This window comes from Oncorhynchus gorbuscha, linkage group LG01, assembly GCF_021184085.1.
Source record: "Oncorhynchus gorbuscha isolate QuinsamMale2020 ecotype Even-year linkage group LG01, OgorEven_v1.0, whole genome shotgun sequence".
Taxonomy (NCBI): Eukaryota; Metazoa; Chordata; class Actinopteri; order Salmoniformes; family Salmonidae; genus Oncorhynchus; species Oncorhynchus gorbuscha.
In genome coordinates, this window is record NC_060173.1 from 101,800,236 (window position 1) to 101,821,648 (window position 21,413).

Consider the following 21,413-nt stretch of genomic DNA (forward strand, 5'->3'; position numbering starts at 1 on the left):
GGTCAAATGGATTTCAGTTTTCCTGCATTAAAATCATCAGCCAAAAGTAGCGCCGCTTCTGGATGAGCATTTTCTTGTTTGCTTGTGGCCCTATAAGGTTTGTTGAGGGCCCTTTTTGTGCCAGCATAATATTTTGGTGGTAATAGACAGCTCTGAAAAATATAGATGAAAACTCTAGGTAAATAGCATGGTCTATAGCTTCTCATGGCGTATTCTATCTCAGGTGAAAAGAACCTCGAGACTTCTGTAGCTCAGTTGGTAGAGCATGGCACTTGTAACGCCAGGGTAGTGGGTTTGATCCCCGGGACCACCCATACGTAGAATGTACGCACACATGACTGTAAGTCGCTTTGGATAAAAGCGTCTGCTAAATGGCATATATTATTATATTATATTATATTATTATTATTATTATTATTATTATTATTATATTATATATTATATATTATATTCCACACCAGCTGTTGTTAACAGAGAGACACACACCACGCCCCTTGAGCTTACTCGACGTTGCCGTTCTGTCCTGCCGATGCATAGAAAAACCATCTAGAATATTGTCAGTGTCCTTGTTCAGCCAAGTTTCAGAGGAACATAGGATATTACAGTCCTTCAGGTCCTGTTGATAAGATAGTCTCGAACGGAGCTCGTCCAGTTTGCTCTCCAGTGGTCGTACATTCACTAATAGAACAGAGATAGCTGTGGTTAATTTACTCAATGCCGTAGTTTCATCAGGATTCCCGCACATCGGCCTCTATATAGCAGTCTCTTTCTCTTCTGAATCAGGGATTAGGGCCTGGTTCGGGTTAAGCATTATGTCCTGGGTCGCCGACTCATTGAAGTATAAATCTTCATTGAGTTTAGTGATCACTGTTCTAATGTCCAGGAGCTCTTTTTGGTCATAGAAAATTATGGCGGAAACATTATGTACAAAAAAGTTCAAATCAGGAGCCAATAAAGCGAAGCGCCAACTATAAATTCCAGCTACATTATTTTTTTCATCCCATTCTTTTTTGTAGAGATAGTACTATAAAATATATGCGGTTTCTATAATTTACTACATAGACAGTTGGTGAGGCTAGAGTTTCTAGCTCTGCTATTTGATGTTGGTCAATGTCATCCTTTTAAATTTGCTTCTAGTTTAGCATTAATGTAATGGTCAAAGATTGTACACTACCATCAGACAAAATATTTTCTTAGGCAAACCGAGTAGCTAGGAAGTCTTGGTTCTGGATTATGATTACTGACAGAGAAGTCTCTATCCTACCTGTGTCTTTGCATGTGAACTTGGCCTTGGGGTCACAAATCCTCTTGGTGCCCTCACAGGCCACCTCATCACTACCGTCCTCGCAGTCTTTGTCCCCATCACACCTCCAGCGCTCTGGGATACACGTACCATCTTCCGTACAGTGGAACTCATCCCCACTGCACTCTATCACAGGAGGCAATGCTGCAAGGGAAAAATACATAAATAATTATACAATGGGTGGGTCTAATCCTGGATGCTCATTAGTTAAAACCGCATTCCAACCAGTGTCTATTCCAAAAGTTACCACCGGCTAAAGCTATGATGTTGAAATGCTGTTCCATCTTACTGCGCAATACAATATCTCATCAGCCCAGCCAGGCAATTTATAAACTTGATCTCCACTATAAAAATCATTTAGACATTATCTCTTGTTTCATTAAGACTAGCATTTGATTTTCAACAGCGGAGATTTGTATATACAGTGGGGCAAAAAAGTATTTAGTCAGCCACCAATTGTGCAAGTTCTCCCACTTAAAAAGATGAGAGAGGCCTGTAATTTTCATCATAGGTACACTTCAACTATGACAGACAAAATGAGAAAGAAAATCCAGAAAATCACATTGTACGATTTTTTATGAATTTATTTGCAAATTATGGTGGAAAATAAGTATTTGGTCACCTACAAACAAGCAAGATTTCTTGCTCTCACAGACTTGTAACTTCTTCTTTAAGAGGCTCCTCTGTCCTCTACTCGTTACCTGTATTAATGGCACCTTTTTGAACTTGTTATCAGTATAAAAGACACCTGTCCACAACCTCAAACAGTCACACTCCAAATTCCACTATGGCCAAGACCAAAGAGCTGTCAAAGGAAAACAGAAACAAAATTGTAGACCTGCACCAGGCTGTCAAAACTTCTGCCGAAGTCGTTGCCTCTCCTTGTTCGGGCGGTGCTCGGCGTTCGACGTCACCGGTCTTCTAGCCATCATTGATCCAGTTTTCATTTTCCATTGGTTTTGTCTTGTCTTCCCACACACCTGTTTTCAATCCCATTCATTACCTGTTGTGCATTTAACCCTCTGTTTCCCCTCATGTCTTTGTCAGAGATTGTTTTATTGTTAGTGTTGTTTGGTTGTTGTGTTTGGTGCGCGACGGGTACTCGTACCCATGTTTTTTCATGTCTGTACGTTTTAGTGTTATGGAGCATGTTCTGTGGACATTTATTAAAATACTCCATTTTGACTCTCCTGCGCCTGACTTCCCTGCCACCGATACACACGGCGCTGACACAGGCTGGGAAGACTGAATCTGCAATAGGTAAGCAGCTTGGTTTGAAAAAATCAACTGTGGGAGCAATTATTAGGAAATGGAAGACATACAAGACCACTGATAATCTCCCTCGATCTGGGGCTCCACGCAAGATCTCACCCTGTGGGGTCAAAATGATCACAACGGTGAGCAAAAATCACAGAACCACATGGGGGTGGGGGGGGGCATGTGGATGACCTGCAGAGAGCTGGGACCAAAGTAACAAAGCCTTCCATCAGTAACACACTACGCCGCCAGGGACTCAAATCCTGCAGTGCCAGGCGTGTCCCCCTGCTTAAGCCGGTACATGTCCAGTTCCATCTGAGGTTTGCTAGAGAGCATTTGGATGATCCAGAAGAAGATTGGGAGAATGTCATATGGTCAGATGAAACCAAAATATAACTTTTTGGTAAAAACTCAACTTGTCGTGTTTGGAGGACAAAGAATGCTGAGTTGCATCCAAAGAACATCATAACTACTGTGAAGCATGGGGTGGAAACATCGGCGTTGGGGCTCTTTTTCTGCAAGGGGACCAGGACTACTGATCTGTGTAAAGGAAAGAATGAATGGGGCCATGAATCATGAGATTTTGAGTGAAAACCTCCTTCCATCAGCAAGGGCATTGAAGATGAAACGTGGATGGGTCTTTCAGCATGACAATGATCCCAAACACACCGCCCAGGCAACGAAGGAGTGGCTTCGTAAGAAGCATTTCAAGGTCCTGGAGTGGCCTAGCCAGTCTCCAGATCTCAACTCCATAGAAAATCTTTGGAGGGAGTTGAAAGTCCGTGTTGCCCAGCAACAGCCCCAAAACATCACTGCTCTAGAGGAGATCTGCATGGAGGAATGGGCCAAAATACCAGCAACAGTGTGTGAAAACCTTGTGAAGACTGACAGAAGACGTTTGACCTCTGTCATTGCCAACAAAGGGTATATAACAAAGTATTGAGATAAACTTTTGTTATTGACCAAATACTTATTTTCCACCATAATTTGCAAATACATTCATTAAAAATCGTACAATGTGATTTTCTGGATTTTTTCTCCTCATTTTGTCTGTCATAGTTGAAGTGTACCTATGATGAAAATTACAGGCCTCTCTCATGTTTTTAAGTGGGAGAACTTGCACAATTGGTGGCTGACTAAATACTTTTTCGCCCCACTGTACCTTGCTGTCTGTCTCACCGACATTTGCAACATAAAAGTGTCTGGATGAGACAGACAGGCAGATAGCTTTTCTCAGCCAGTCAAAATCATGAAACAGCTGGCATAATTTTTATGGATATATGCAAAGAAAAAAAAATTCAAATGAAATGAAATGCAGCTAGATTGCTGTCTTTCCATTTTCCTTTTGAAGTGACTGTGTTGTTGGCTAGCTCCCCTGAACAACATTATCCTGACGAGAGAGCACATTTTCTATGCCAGGTGAAATTGTGCATCATTAGCTCATTGTTATGGATGTATCTAAATAAATGGCACTAGAAAACAGCAAATGCAGCTCCTTTGCTGTTGTTCTGGCTACACTGTTTGACGTAAATTTAAGTTAGCTGTGGTTGGCTAGCTAGCAAGCAAGGGATAAGAACGTTGCCAGCCAGTATTGCAATGTAACATTTAGAATGAATGACTGGGTTGCATCCATAGATACAGAACAAAAAGACTGAATGACTCAGTTGCATCTCTGGCAACTGAACCGATAGAACGAACGACCTGCTGGCTTGTGTAGCAACCCTAGATTTGTGTCGGGACTATATCTTGTGGAAGGATGAAATAGTATGAATAAATTCATCAAAATAAAAAAAATGAAAATATGTCAATCACTATTTGAATATGTTGGTAACCCATTGTATAAAAATAATAATGCCCTCAAAACCGGTGTTTGGAGGATATCTTGACGAACAACACCCTTGCTAATATATCCCCCAAACACCAACTTCTCCGGCATTATCTCTTAAATAGAATCCTTCTGTGAATGTGAAAATTGGTTCCCAGTGGGCAAACTTGACAATATTGGGTTATGTATATTCTTTTCCATTCAAAGCTATGGCAAAATGATCTGTATGATTGATCTTTCAAATGTTATTTTGAATCATGCTAGGTCACAAGACCGATTGTATTCAACCTAACCATTTCCACATTGCCAGGAAAAAAGAAAAACTTCTGAAATCAGAGATCAGAAGTATTTCCATAACAGTCAGGGGCTGCCGAGCCAGAGCTTTAACCCCAGGGGTGGACCACAACCCAGCAACACTACACTGTATTAGAGTAGAAAGGAAAAGGCTGGAGATGGGAGACGGTTTGATGAATAACTTCCTCATTCTAGTGACAAGGTAGTGAGCTGTGAGCATTTCAGCTACCTGGGCTAGGCTCAGCTTTCTGAGGTAATTATACCAGATTAAAATATTCATATATTGATGTTGTACTGTTGTGAACAGTAGATGAGATTAGATCAGCAGTGCGAGAGCTGAGAGAGGAAGATGAAGACTTAAGGACATTAGACCAGACAAGTTAACAGTTAATATAAAATTAAACTAATAATCTTTAAAAACATAAATATATTTCTACTGATTTAAATGCCAAATGAATAATTATTAGTTACGCTCAATGTTTCACGTGCAGTAATGAGGATGAGTAGTTAGCCCAACTTGAAAGCATCTACAGTGGCTTGCGAAAGTATTCACCCCCCTTGGCATTTTTCCTATTTTGTTGCCTTACAAACTGGAATTAAATTACATTTCTGGGAGGTTTGGAGGTTTCATTTGATTTACACAACATGCCTACCACTTTGAAGATGCAAAATAGTTTTTATTGTGAAACAGACAAAAATTAAGACAAAAAAACTGAAAACTTGACTGTGCATAACTATTCAACCCCCCCCCCCAAAGTCAATACTTTATAGAGCCACCTTTTGCAGCAATTACAGCTACAAGTCTCTTAGGGTATGTCTCTATAAGCTTGGCACATCTAGCCACTGGGATTTTGGCCCATTCTTCAAGGCAAAACTGCTCCAGCTCCTTCAAGTTGGATGGGTTCTGCTGGTGTCCAGCAATCTTCTCAACTAGATTGAGCTCTGGGACTTGACTAGGCCATCCCAAGACATTTACACATTTCCCTTTAAACCACTTGAGTGGTGCTTCCATTCCAGTCTCAAATCTCTGGAAGACTGAAACAGGTTTTCCTCAAGAATTTCCCTCTATTTAGCACCATCCATCATTTCTTCAATTCTGACCAGTTTCCCAGTCCCTGCCAATGAAAAACATCCCCACAGCATGATGCTGCCACCACCATTCTTCACTGTGGGGATGGTGTTCTCGGGGTGATGAGAGGTGTTGGCTTTGTGCCAGACATAGCATTTTCCTTAATGGCCAAAAAGCTAAATTTTTGTCTCAACTGACCAGAGTTCCTTCTTCCATATGTTTGGGGTGTCTCCCACATGCCTTTTGGCGAACACCAAACATGTTTGCTTATTTTTTAATTTAAGTAATGGCTTTTTTCTGGCCACTCTTCCGTAAAGCCCAGCTCTGTGGAGTGTACGGCTTAAAATGGTCCTATGGACAGATACTTCAATCTCTGCTGTGGAGCTTTGCAGCTCCTTCAGGGTTATCTTTTGTATTTTTGTTTTTGTTGCCTCTCTGATTAATGCCCTCCTTGCCTGGTCAGTGAGTTTCGGTGGGTGGCCCTCATTTGGCAGGTTTGTTGTAGTTGCCATATTCTTTCCATTTCTTATAATGATTTAATGGTGCTCCATGGGATGTTCAAAGTTTCTGATATTTTTTTATAACCCAAACACAATCTGTACTTCTCCACAACTTCTCCCTGACTTTTCTCCCTGACTTTTTTTGGAGAGATCCTTGGTGGTGCCCCTTGATTCCGTTTTTTTTATTTTTGGGAAGTTTTTATAACAAGTTATTTTTTTCATTTCACTTCACCAATTTAGATTATTTTGTGTATGTCCATTAGATGACATCCAAATAAAAATAAATTTGAATTACAGCTTGTAATGCAGCAAAATAGGAAAAACACAATACTCACAATGTTGGGATAGTTAACATGATACTTAGTGCAGAGTCCATTAATTTGTCAAAATGAGGGATGGCACTATCACTTATGAAGCTGCATTTGTATTACGAATTCTAAAAGTGCTACAATAAAGGAATTACAAAAAAACAGCATGGTTTCTCTCACCAGCTCCAGACCCTCCACAGGTGGTGTTCTCATCACTGAAGTCCCCACAGTCGTCGTCCCCATCGCAGGCCCAGTGGTCTGGAATACATCTCCCACTGGAGCACTGGAACTGGGTGTTGGAGCAGTAGTGGACACAACTCACCTCGTCACTACCATCTCCACAGTCATCATCTTGGGACACAGAGGAAAAATAGCAAGTTTGACTGACTAGGTTTGACTCCTTCATGTCATAAGAATGTGGATTAGATTGGGGAGGTCTCAGAAGTCACGTTTTAGGCAAGGTATGCATACTCTGCACATCCCACTGGGCACAAACTGGTTGAATCAAAGTTGTTTCAATTTCAGTTGTCAAAGTAATGTGACATGAAAAATACATTGGATTTGAAAAAAAGTCATCAATGTGTTTTGAGGGTGAAAGGATTATGTCATCATGGTAACCAATTTTCAACATAGACAAACCCTGTATAAAGTTAAATCTACTATCAGAAAAAAAACTACAGGTTGGGCAGAAACTCCTACTGAAGAGTTGATATAGCTACAGTTATTCCTTTGTTCTCCATTCCAGGGTTTTAACCAAGTTCAGCCCTGATTAGCTTTGATATTTGTGACTGACTAAAATCATGTGCAATTGTGAGAATGATTATTATTAAGAAAGCTCCACTTAATAACAAAATAGATTTACTGTTGCTATCGAAGTCATTTCAAATTAGGTATACCAGAGCAAATTAAATGTAACCATATTTTATGAGTCATAAATCATCAAGTATGCTATTTAGGCTTACAGTACAGGATATAGCATTTGTGAAGTCATCAACAGCTATTGTTTCAATTCAACCCCTATTCTTCAACTTACATTTTTGGTTGAGAAGGACACATGAATCCAACATCAATTCTTAATTTGTAGACAAACTCAAATCAAATCAAAATGTATTGGTCACATACATGTGTTTAGCAGATGTTATTGTGGGTGAAGCAAAATGCTTGTGCTTCTAGTTCCGACTGTGTAGCAATATCTAGCAAGTAATATCTAATAATTACACAACAAATACCTAATATACACAAATCTAAGTAAAGGAATGGAATTAAGAATATCTATATATATGGATGAACAATGTCAGAGTGGCATAGACTAAGATTCAGTAGATAGCATAGAATACAGTATATACATATGAGATGAGTAATGTGCCTAGTGGTTAGAGCGTTGGACGAGTAACCGGAAGGTTGCAAGTTCAAACCCCCGAGCTGACAAGGTACAAATCTGTCGTTCTGCCCCTGAACAGGCAGTTAACCCACTGTTCCTAGGCCGTCATTGAAAATAAGAATTTGTTCTTAACTGACTTGCCTAGTTAAATAAAGGTAAAAAAATAAAAAATAATGAGTAATGCAAGTTACGTAAATGTTATTAAAGTGACATTATTGAAGTGACTGGTGCTCCATTTATTAAAGTGGCCAATGATTTCAAGTCTGTGTGTAGGCAGCAGTCTTTCTGTGCTAGTGATGGCTATTTAACAGTCTGATAGCCTTAAGATAGAAGCTGTTTTTCAGTCTCTCGGTCCCAGCTTTGATGCACCTGTACTGACCTCGTCTTCTGGATGATAGCGGGGTGAACAGGCAGTGGCTCGGGTGGTTGTTGTCCTTGATGATCTTTTTGGCCTTCATGTGACATCAGGTGCTGTTGGTGTCCTGGAGAAAAGGTAGTTTGCCCCCGGTGATGCATTGTGCAGAGCGCACCGTCCTCTGGAGAGCCCTGCAGTTGTGGGCAGTGCAGTTGCCATACCAGGCTGTGATAAAGCCCGACAGGATGCTCTCAATTGTGCATCTGTAAAAGTTTATGAGGGTTTTAAGCAAAAAGCCACATTTCTTTAGCCTCCTGAGGTTGAAGTGCTGTTGAGCCTTCACCACACTGCATGTGTGGGTGGACCATTTCAGTTTGTCAATGATATGTACGTCGAGCAATTTCAACTTTCCACCTTCTCCACTGCTATCCTGTCGATGTGGATAGGGGGGGTGCTCCCTCTGCTGTTTCCTACAAGTCCACGATCATCTTCTTTCTTTTGTTGACGTTAAGTGAGAGGCTATTTTCCTGACACCACAATCCCGAAGCCCTCACCTTCTCCCTGTAGGCTGTCTCGTCGTCGTTGTTGGTAATCAAGCCAACTACTGTTGTGTCGTCTGCATACTTGATGATTGAGTTGGAGGTGTGCATGGCCACGCAGTCATGGGTGAACAGGGAGTACAGGAGGGGGGCTGAGCACGCACACTTGTGGGACCCCAGTGTTGAAAATTACCTGGGGGCGGCCCGTCAGGAAGTCCAAGACCCAATTGCACAGGGCAGGGTTCAGACCCAGGGACTCGAGCTTAATGATGAGCTTGGAGGGTACTATGGCATTGAATGCTGAGCTATAGTCAATAAACAGCATTCTTACATAGGTATTGCTCTTGGGATAGGGCAGTGTGCAATGTGATGGCGATTGCATGGTCTGTGGACCTTTTGGGGTGGTGAGCAAATTGAAGTGGGTCTAGGGTGACAGGTAAGGTGGAGGTGATATGATCCTTGACTGGTCTCTCAAAGCACTTCATGATGACAGAAATTAGTGCTACAGGGAGACATTTAGTTCAGTTACCTTTGCATTCTTGGGTACAGGGACAATGGTGGCCATCTTTAAGCATGTGGGATAGGGAGAGACTTAATATGTCTGTATATACACCAACCAGCTGGTCTGCACATGATCTGAGGTCGCGGCCAGGCATGCCGTCTGGGTCGGCAGCCTTGCGAGGGTTAACACGTTTAAATGTCTTACTCACGTCGGCCAAGGAGAAGGAGAACCATAGTCCTTGGTAGCTGGCCATGTTGGTGGCACTGTGTTATCCTCAAAGCGGGCAAAGAACGTGTTGAGCTTATCTGGAAGCAAGACGTCAGTGTCCGCGAAAAGCCTGGTTTTCCTTTTGTAGTCCGTGATTGTCTGTGGACCCAGACACATATGTCAAGTGTCTGAGCCGTTGAATTGCGACTCCACTTTGTCTGTATACAGATGTTTTTCCTGTTTGATTTCCTTGCAGAGGGAATGACAACTCTTTTTTTTCCTTTGCCGAAAGGAGGGCGGGGGAGGGCCTTGTATGCATCCCGAAAATTGGAATAACAATGGTCTGAGAATCCAGATGGCTGTACCGACTCCGACAATATATCATGGGGGAGCCATGTTTCCGAGAAACAGAGTATGTTACAATCCCTGATGTCTCTCTGGAAAGAAACCCTTGCCCTGATCTCATCAACTTTTTTATCCAGAGACTGAACATTAGTGAGTGATATACTCGGGGAAGCGGAGGGAGGGTGAGCGTGCCTCCTCTGATATCCTTTTGTTCTTCCCGGCTGTTTGTAATAACGCATAACATTTTCTGGGATAACAATGTAACACATAAAAAACAAAATACTGCAACGTTTTCTAAGAACTAGAAGCGAGGCAGCCCTCTCTGTCGGCGCCATTGTGTTCCTCCACCAATAGTGGAGGAATACAACTGGCTATTGAATTGTGTTTGGTTGTCAACACAACCAAATATCAACATTTGAAGGGGCTCTTGTATAGTTGTGTCACTGACTTAGTCTGGCTTTAATTCCAGTTTGTCTACAAATTAATAATTGATAATGTTGGATTCACATCTCCATCTAAACCAAAAATCTAAGTTAACATTAGCATACTCTCTCCATACTGGCCAATGATTATAGCAGCAATTCTGATCCAACCATAAATGCATACAATGTGCCCCTGGCCTGAGAGGATGGAAGTTCAACATGTAGCTAGATGTAAGTAAAACCACACATTATCGCCATCCATGGATAATTTAGGAAAGGGACTATTTTAGCTTGCTAGCTAGCTAGCCACCGGAGGACAACAACACAACGAGTTGCAACAATTAAACTTTTTTTTCTGTCAATAATGACATTTGGCATGTGATGTGATTGACCTGAAGCCAAATCCAAGAGAGTTTTTTTTTGGTGTGACAGGACCATTCACAGTTGAGCTCACTCAGTTTAGCTCAACGCTGATATGCTATTATTTTATGTATTTTTTTGTATCATGGAAGACCAAATGCTCGCGGGCTTCCCTTACATTCAATGCTACAGGTGGCAGCAATGTCATACTCTTTCTGAACAGACAGCTTCAGATAGCCTAGATAAGCTACACATACTGAGACAGAGAGGTGCTGTTTTGTTCGCTTGGTTGTGTTGACAAGTTAACAAATTATATGTTGGATTCATGTCTCCAACTAAACCAAAAATAAAAGTTAAAGAATAGGATTAAGAACAGTGGCTCAGATGAAACTATCCAAGCATTAGATACAGTGCATTCAGAAAGTATTCATACCCCTTGGCTTATTCCACATTTTGTTGTGTTACAGCCTGAGTTCAACATGGATTTTTTTTTTTTTATAAATGCTCACCCATCTAACACACACAAAAGTGAAAACATGTTTTTAGAAGTGTTAGCAAATGTATTGAAAATGAAATACAGAAATATCTCATTTACATAAGTATTCACACAATACATGGTAGAATCACCTTTGACAGCAATTACATCTGGATTGTATAATATTTGCACATGATTATTTGTCAAATTATTCAAGCTCTGTCAAGTTTGTTGTTGATCATTGCTAGACAGACATTTTCAAGTCTTGCCATAGATGTTCAAGATGATTTAAGTCAAAACTATAACTTGGTAAGCAACCAGTGTATTGTATTTTAGGTTGTTAAATTTGAGTCATTTAGCAGACACTCTTATCCAGAGTGATTTACAGTAGTTAGTGCATACATTTTCACATTTGTCCATACTGGTCCCTCATGGGAATCAAACCCACAGCCCTGGCGTTGCAATTGTCGTGCTCTACCAACCAACTGAGACACAGTTCCCAGTGTCTGTTGGAAAGTAGACTGAAGAAGGTTTTCCTCTAGGATTTGGCTGTCCTTAGCTCTATTTATGCTACAAAACTCCCTAAGACCTTCCCGTTGACAAGCTACCCATAACATGATGCAGCCACCACCATGCTTGAACATATGAAGAGTGGTACTCAGTGATGTGTGGTGTTGGATTTTCCCCAAAGCAGAGAGGGAGGAGGGGGGGAGGGGGAGGAGGATTCTGGCAAAGAGCTTCCCTTAGGGTTAGAGGCAGATCTTTTGTGAGCATTAGAGTGGTAGAAAGTGGTTTTAGCAGCAGAGACAGAGGAGGAAAATTTTCCTGGGGGGGCAGTTTTCCTCACATTTGCCCTCACCTGCCCTGTTGGCTGTCTGTTCTGTTGGTAATGCAATGAGTCGTCAAGCCACGGATGATGGAGGGGAGTGTGCATGGCCTGGAAGATGGGGACACAGGGAGTCAGGAGGGGCTGAGAAAGGGACCCCAGTGTTGAAATTAGGAGGCCAGAATCAGGAGTCCAAGGTTGGAGAAGGTTTCAGACAGAGGGAAGAGATGATAGCTTGGAGGGTACTATGGCATTGAATGCTGAGCTATAGGGGGAAACAGCATTCTTACATAGGTTGGCTCTTGGGATAGGGCAGTGTGCAAGTGATGGGATTGCATGGTCTGGGAAGTGTTGTGATGAGCAAATTGCGAGTGGGAAAAGGGTGACAAGGTAGTGGTCGTGAGACTTGGACTGGTCTCTCAAAGCAATGAGGTTAGTGCTAAGAACAGTCATTTAGTAAAGACCTTTGATTCTTGGGTACAGGGACAATGGTGCCATCTTTAAGCATGTGAGAGACTTAATATGTCTGGGGGAAGGTCTGAGAGATCTGAGGTCTGTATCAGAGGAGAGGAGTGGAAAGAAGGGGCAGAGAGGAATGAGTCAAAGGTAGCGTGGGGAGGTTAAAGTAGGTGAGCCGTCCTCAGGAAAGGAGCTTATCAATGCATCAAGCTCATGTTGATGAACTCTCCGAGGGGACCTGGAGGGCGATAAATGATAAGGATGTTGCTTGAAAGGGCTGGTAACTGTGGACAGCATGAAATTCAAAGGAGGCGACTCCACTTTGTCTGTATACAGATGTTTTTCCTGGGGATTTCCTTGCAGAGAGAATGACCACTTTTTTCCTGGGAGAGAAAGGAGGGGGGGGAGGGCCACCACCCCGAAAATTGGAATAACAATGGTCTGAGAATCAGATGGCTGTGTGCAATATATCATGGGGGAGCCATGTTTCCGAGAAACAGAGTATGCAGTGTCTCTCTGGAAAGTGAAATCTGTGCCCTGATCTCATGTTTCTGTCAGAGACTGAACATTAGTGAGGACTGGAGCGGAGGCATAGGCTGAGATGAACTTTGCCTTCTTGGCTGTTTGTAATCGGCATAAGTTTCAGAGGCTAACAATGTAACACATAAAAAACCTGGAACTAGAAGCGAGGCAGCCCCACGTGGGTCAATAGTGGAGGTGGCGCGTGTTTGGTGGGTCTTGTACAGCAAGGACCACCAGATTAGGGTGGCAGCGGCCACGTATAGTTGTGGAACATTTGTATGGTCTAATTGCAGTTTGTCTACAAATTAATAAGGGATAATGACAGACACATATTGACCAAAAATCTAAGTTAAGATTAGCATACGCTAATGCAAGGATTATAGGAATGACAAGTGGACTAAATGTCTACAATGTTCAGAAAGTGGAAGTTCAACGCTAGCAAGAATCTTATTGACATGGATAATTTAAAATGATACAGTACTGCTGAAGTAGGCTAGCTGGCAGTGGCTGCGTTGCAACAATTAAACTTTTTCTGTCAATAGCTGACATTTGGCATGTGTTGATTGACACTACACAAATCAAGTCGTTTTTTTGAGTGTAAGGAGTTTCTACAGTGCTCACTCAGTTTAGCTGGCTAGCTAGCAGTGTTGATTATTTTATGTATTTTTTTGTTCATGGAAGACAATAGCTGGCTAGCTAACCTAGAAAATCGCTCTAGACTACACAATTATCTTTGATGACACAGACAGCTATATAGCTAGCTATGTAGCTAGCTACGATCAAACAAATCAAACCGTTGTGCTGAAAGAAATGAAATTAAAAATGTTATACTACCTGTAAAAGTTAAAGCGGAATAGGATTAAGAACAGTGGTTGTTGAAAGTCCAAGCGGAAGTTCTATTCAGTCAGAAGTATTGGCTAGCTGTTGGCTATTCCACAGAGTCTCCTGACGTTCAACATGGACGACAAATAGCTGGCTAGCTAACACTCGGTAAATTAAGATAATCACTGAAAGACTGTTTCTAAACTACACAATTATCTTGGAAATACAGAAAGACAGCAAAGACAACTATTCACACAATACATGCTAGAATCACTTTGACACTAATCAATCTTCAGTTGAGTATAATAGTTTCACAGTGATTATTTGTCAAATTAGACTCTGGACGTTTGTTGATCTGGCTAGCTGCTGGGCAGATAGATGTTAGATGATTTAAGTCAAAACTATAACTTGGTTGCAATTGAAGTGCTGACTGTTTCACTTTGTTGTCCTCTTTCTTTTCCTTTTCTTCTGTCCTTCTTTTGTCCATTTTTATTTTGTCTTCCTTTCTTCTGTTAACTAGATATTTTTTGTTGTTATTCTTTGTAAGCTAGCTAGCTTCTTACAGGAAGTCAAACCCTAGCAACTGCTTGCAACAAGTAAACAATTCTGCTAGCAATTCAACTAGCTAAGATAACAGTTCCCAATTTTATGAAAAATAGTTAATTTTTCAAAAGGTTTTTTGGTTTGTTCCTGCTCTTTGTCTTCTACAAAAGTCTTGCAGTTTTCTCTGACCTTTTGACGATGTATTTCACTCTAAAAAAACATTTAAATCTCAATATATACAGGAGCTCATTTTTCAGCAGCTGCTCAATTTAGAACTCCGGGAATGTTATAAAGTTAATTTCTTTACCAGACTTTTATTTGTAGTTTTACTTTGGTGCCTTATTGCAAACAGGATGGATGTTTAGGAGTATTTGTATTCTGTACAGGTCTTCTTCTTTTCACTCTGTCATTTTGGTTAGTAGTAGTAACTACAATATTGTTGGTGGGAGTAACAACAATATTGTTGGTACATCCTCAGTTTTCTCCCATCACAGTCATTAAACCCTGTAACTGTTTAAAGTCACCATTGGCCTCATGGTGAAATCCCTGGCAAGTGAGTTAGGAAGGACGCCTGTATCTTTGTAGTGACTGTGTGTACTGATACACCATCCAAAATGTAATTAATAACATCACCATGCTCAACTGGACATTTCATGTCAGCTTGAATTATTTTTACCTATCTACCATGGCATGCCATTTTTTTGTGAGGCATTGGAAAACCTCCCTGGTTTTTGTGGTTGAATCCGTTTTTGAAATTCACTGCTCGACTGAGGGACCTTATAGATAATTGGATGTGGGGTACAGAAATGAGGTAGTCATTCAAAAATCATGTTAAACATAATTAGTCCATGTAATTTATGTGAATTTTTACCTCTGAAATGATTTAGACTTGTCATAACAAAGGCGTTGAATACTTATTGACTCAAGACTTTTCAGGTTTTCATTTTTAATTCATTTGTACAAATTTCTAAAATCATGATAATCATTTTGACATTATGGGGTATTGTGTGTAGGCCAGTGACACAACAAAGTCAAGGTGTGTGAATACTTTCTGAAGGCAACACAATTGAATAGGACTTTGTAATACAGTAAAAAGCCTAAAGGTAAGGCTCTGTTACTGTAACTATACATGTCTTCTTATGTAATCATAGGAAGCGTGCATGTTTAAGAAAGCACGCAAAGTTTGCAGGTCTGTAGAAATCTTCACAATTGCTGATTCTGCACAATAATCTGTGCAGAATCTCAAACAGCATTGATCACTTGCACTACATACTTCTACTGTAATCTCAACTGTAATCCAGGACAGTTGGTTGTTCTATTAGATAAAGCACAGACAACACATTAAGTTGTTGTATAAATACCAAATATCTGGTGTTGTATTCCCATTTTAACTTTTTGTGTTTTCAAATGGTTGAAAGCGCGTCAGTGAACACATTTAGATGACAACTAAACAAAAAATGGGTGAGTAAAGGATGATCAATGTCTCAACCAAATATTACCCAAATATCCAAGTTGAAATGACGTGGTGTGCATAGTGGGTGAAGAGTGTGGTTCTCCGAACCACTTTCGTTACATAAGGAGATTGTGGTTGATTTCAAGGTTGTGGGTTATACAAGGTGCATGTGCAATGTACAGTAGCTCAGTGTTTTTCAACTCCTGTCCTCAAGTAGTCTGACCTCAAAGTTGTTTATTTTTGTTGAAGCCCTGATGGTTGTTGAGGAAACACTGCTGTAGGTTTTCAGTAGGAACGTACCTGAGTCACAATGCCACTTGACACTGATGCATCTCCCATTGGAACAGCTGAACTGGGTGAGTGGTTCACAGGTCGGCAATGCTATAGACATAAAAGCAAAGAGACAGTCAACTACAGTTATTTAAAGGCCAACCTAAAACTAAATCTCCTTACAAACACTCCATTCCAACTCATTTTTCAACAGTATATATTGTTTTGTGTGTGATTCTGCTAGCTGCCTGTTCAAAACCAACAAACACCTCGTAATTAACCAACATCGGCTCCTTACTTCTTCCAGTGTTCTCAAAGAGACACCAACTCTCACTTTCTCTAACTGTTGTTGATGGTGCTGGTAGCTAAATATTCCACCCACTATTGTCAATGTAAATCTTTGTCAATGTGTCAGTGTCAATGTAAATCTGGGCATAAATACATCTGATCTGCATTTGAATTCGCATCACATATAACACACTTTCTGAGATATTCCCATTGGAGGCCAGGAGCTTTATTGACTTTGGTTTGAATTCAGAGACGACATTTTATTGGATGATTTGGAATCCCTACTGCTACAAACAGATAGGGCTTTAGCTAGGACATAGTGAATGTTTATCACACTCGTCTTCTACATTTTCGCTCTAAGGATTTTAGTTATCTCCGACAGCGACCGTCTGGTTGAGGTTTAACACTCATTAAAAATAAATATCAACATGCATAAATAATGTCTGGTTAATTTCTCAGTCTAGTCGACAGAGGGGAGATTCTGGGTTCAACATACAGGTTGACAACTACCATACTTCTAGCAAACAAAATTCAAATTAGCATCCATCTCAAATGGCAGTGGCACCACGATGTGTGGAGCTTCAGGTGTTTAAAACCCTTCGTCGCTGCAGTGGAGCAAATTGAACTGCCAGAGACGCGGTGAGAACTCCTACAGAGCAGTAATGCCTGAGGAACCTCAAACAACAGTATGGGAGAGAATATGTTTTGGAGCGCAGCTTGATTATGATTGAATGAAGCCGAGCATAAACTTTAATTACAGCTTACACTCTGGTTGTTTGTGACTGTGTATTGGAGCAGCTTAGTAGGCACACAAGGAGAGTTGGAGACGATATACAACAGAGACTGATATGTGCCATCCTTACCACATACAGTGAAGGGATGGGAGGTTGAACGTTACAGCAAAATGTAGATTTTCACCTAAATAGACATCCAAGAGTAATTCATTTTCATGAGATTGCCATAAACAAAACTAAAATGCTGCATAGTTCTAGAAGGTTCTGGATCTCACCTTCCTGGTAAAAATAGTTACACATTGACTCACATTTGAGGATAGAAGCTCAAATATATAGTACAAATATTATGAAAATATGAAAATATAAAAAAAATCCTACATTATTTTATTCCTACTCAACAAAAGAGGGGGAATAGGGCTTGAAATAACTGAAATGCTTTCCAAATATAGTAACAGTAAAATTATAAACAGCTTACTATGAAATGTAATCTTTCTTATAACTATAACATGAATATGATCATATGCTACATTGCCAAAGGTATGTAGACACAACTTTAAATTTGTGGATTCGGCTATTTCAGTCACACCCGTTGCTGACAGGTATATAAAATTGAGCAGCGTTGGCAGGAGGAGTGTAAAGCTCACCGCCATTGGACTTTGGAGCAATGAAAATACGTTCTCTGGAATGATGAATCACACTTCCTCATCTAGCAGGCCGACGGTCGAATCTGGGTTTGACGGATTCCAAGAGAAGGCTACCTGCCCGAATGCATAGTGCCAACTGTAGAGTTGAGAAATAATGGTCTGGGACAATTGTTTGTGGTTCGGGCTCGGTCCCTTACTTCCAGTGAAGTGAAATCTTAATGCTACAGCATACAATGATATTCTAGACGATTCTGTGCTTCAACATTGTGGCAACAGTTTGGGGAAGGCCCATTCCTGTTTCAGTATGACAATGTCCCCGTGCACAAAATGGTTTGTTGAGATCACTGTGGAAGAACTTGACTGACCTACACAGAGTCCTGACCTCAACTCCATCAAACGACTTTGGGATTAATTGGAAGCATGTCCCCGCAGCAATGTTCTAACATCTAGTGGAAAGCCTTCCCAGAAGAGTGGAGGATGTTATAGCAGCAAAGAGGGGACCAACTCCATATTAAGGCCTATGATTTTGGAATGAGATGTTATACGAGCGAGTGTCCGCATACTTTTTTCCATGTAGTGTATTTAGTGACTACAAATTTGGAGTCCGAGCTTTTTCTACCATACCAAGCCTCATCAGAGCCGACGCAGAGACACCACTCGAATGTCTGCAGACACGTTAGAACTTCAGCATTACAAACAACGTGATTTCATCTTTCTGGGACAAACATAAAGTGGTTGTGTTTCAATTATACAAAATGATTTAGTGTTTTTTCATGTTGAGAGCTCTACATCTGGCTGCGAATATCAGAGCAACATGGGACCACGATTGCTGAAATCGCTAGACTGTCGCCCTTTTATATGCCATCTCCCAGGCTGGGCTCTGTCGATTAAAGGGAGAGAAAATTGATTCGTTGTCTGGATAGGCCAGAAAATGTTACACGTCACTCCCAATGCAAATGTGGGGTGTGAAGCGATGTTCACTGAGCGCTTTGTACACCAAACTGTCAGTCGTAGCTGGTCCAGAACCTCTCAAAGTCCGCTAAAAAGGGGACTTAACATCAAAGAGGTTTAAAAACCTTTCAAATGATTTTTCTTTCACTTCTTTTATGCTTGTTGAGTAATTCTATTTCCACATCACATCACTAAATACAGAATTTATGGCCAGGAAAGTTCCCTCTGAACGAGTCAAAATAGTATAGTTGCGAGATTTGACTATAGTACCATACAGAAATAAAGTCTACCATATGAAAACTAAATAAACGTTTCGGCCATTCAAATTACATGCACTAAAACTTACTTCGATATCAGTTTTGATAGATCCTGTAATTCTGCAATAATAATCAAACGTACAAAAATAATAATACTACAAGTCTTATTTGGCAACAACTTTGTAATTGTAAGTTAGAACACTGAGCTGGTGAATTCTGAGCTCCTGGCCCAGAGGATGTAACTGCTAAAACTCACTTCTTACATGACTGAAGCAAGTGAAAGAAAATAGAGAGACAACAAAGTATTCAAGGTCCTAATAAATGAAGAAATGGGACATTCTTATCTGAAAATTTGATTTAGGGGAAACAGAATGAAAACAGTGTGTCAGATGACAAGGACATGTTATAATATCTCTATTCTTATTTCACAGCACTACCGGTCAACCAATAACAAGCACACTGGTACACTCGTTCACCCCTTCACAACCAATACTATGCCAACTCAAAGGTAACCCAATAGTCTGATCAGTAATGTTATTCAAAAACCTGTGTTTGAGAAATTGGATATTTGTTTGTTCAAGTGGATATTGCATTTTAGTTCCCAAAACTAGGAGCTAAGACCAAGCATTATATCCCCAGTAAGAGAGAGGAAAGCACTAAGGCTATACTTTGAGAGAAATATAAGAAATCGGCTGCTGTGCACTAGACAAGAACACACACTAAGAGTTCAAATAGCCAAGCTAGCATTCAGTTGTCTCACCAGGAGGTTATATTTTTTGCAATGCTTTTAAGGCTTCTCTGGTGTAGTTAGGTCACTATAGGCTGAGTGGTCTTTTCGACTGAACCATTTCCTTTGAGCTACAGCTCACAGCGGTATATCCTTTTGGTTTCCTCTCAAGGTTGGGGATGTGGTCAATAGAATCGTCAGAACTGTCAATGTCATCATAACAGTGGTCACATCTTCTTTGAAAGCCTCTCTTGCCATTTATAAACCCTGCACTTTCCTTTACACTGTGGCTTCCCAGAGAGAGTGTGTGGTGTATTGTGTTAACAGGTCTACAACCTTTTAGTATGAATACTCTTTTAGGACCAAAAACCTAACTTGAGATGCTCAAGCATAACCAACTTAACAATCATATAAATCATGCATCGATGTCAATGGGGGTAGATTCAGGTTTCAGGGCCAGAGAATGCAGATTCAGAGTCTGACTCACCACAGGATGATGTCTCGTCGGACATGTCCCCGCAGTCGTCGTCCCGGTCGCAGCGCCAGGCCAGGGGGATACAGCGTCCGTTCCGACAAGAGAACTGGTTGGGCTGACAGGCCTGGGCTGAGAGAGAGAGAGAGACATGGAAGACAGAAGCGCATTTGTAATTCGATCACATGGGTATCAAGTCAAAGCCAGACGTGTTCAGCCCCCTAATGATCATTCAATCATATGGCATGTCAATGTCAGGCCTGTGGAGCTTAAATTGATCTCTCCATTACATATATATCACATATATCAAGTCTGGAGGAAATGAGTGGTGCCCTTACACAAACCTTTCAGTCACATGTCCATGACAGAGACAGACATGCAAGGACAGCAGCACCAGCATAGCACACGAGGTGGTTGGTGCTGTGTAACATGCATGTCTATCTGATTACAAGGCAACATTAGTCACCCCCACTGATATCCAGTGATTGATCCTGGAAGGCTAAGAGCTGTTATTGTGAGGGAAAAAACACTTCTGCAGGGTCAGACATAAGTGATTCTGACGCTAACTCAATATCAGAAAAAGTTAACTCTTGAGAGTGCTAAACTTCTTTGATTCTGAGCTTTCACATAAGATTGATTACACTGTAGCTGCTGGCTTGTTTAGTGCCATAAGACACCACTATAAATGTTGTTATTTTATATTGTGATGTGCTTAAACCTATCTGTCAATGTAGAGCTTAAGCATAAAACTCTAAGCAGAGTTTAAGGGGGCGGAGGTTTGATATATTTTTTTTTACAATACACAGTCCAACTGCATAACTGAAATACACCACATCAATATATTTCCATAGCTCAGAAAACGGCATAACACAATTGCTAGACTGCAGATCTGAGAAAAAGCTGAGGTATTGTATCAGTTACCTGAACATGTGTTGTTGGACTCATCCTCATTGTTCCCACAGTCATTCATTCCATCACACAGCCATCTCTTAGGGATGCAGTGATTGTTGAGGCACTTGAACTGGTCATTGGAACAACTGTGGTTTACTGAAACAGATAGACAGAGACACTCATATTACCAAAGCAAGGTTTTTTTGTTTTTAAAAATGTTCTAGTTGAAATTCTTTGTAGAATAGAATTTATCTTCTAAAGGATTTACAAATCTGACATTTACAGTTTCTAACTTTAAAAGTCCAACTTTGACTTCACAAAAATCTGAGGTATCACTGGGAAGCAGGAATTTGGATCAGAGAATGTCTCAAACCTTGTTATACACATTTAGAAAAAAAGGTGCTATCTAAAA

The 21,413-nt window shown here is 40.7% G+C and overlaps 1 protein-coding gene across 1 annotated transcript in view; it reads right to left on the reverse strand.

Annotated features, from left to right (window-relative positions):
- Positions 1–21,413, reverse strand: part of LOC123990266 (low-density lipoprotein receptor-related protein 1B-like) — a 265,509-nt gene that overhangs the window by 229,313 nt on the left and 14,783 nt on the right. Inside the window, exons 10-14 of the mRNA XM_046290887.1 lie at positions 21,032–21,157; positions 20,126–20,242; positions 16,068–16,148; positions 6,737–6,907; positions 1,265–1,447 (exon numbers count right to left, since the gene is read on the reverse strand). Of these exons, the coding sequence (XP_046146843.1) occupies positions 1,265–1,447; positions 6,737–6,907; positions 16,068–16,148; positions 20,126–20,242; positions 21,032–21,157 (678 nt within the window). The remainder of the gene's footprint in view (positions 1–1,264; positions 1,448–6,736; positions 6,908–16,067; positions 16,149–20,125; positions 20,243–21,031; positions 21,158–21,413) is intronic.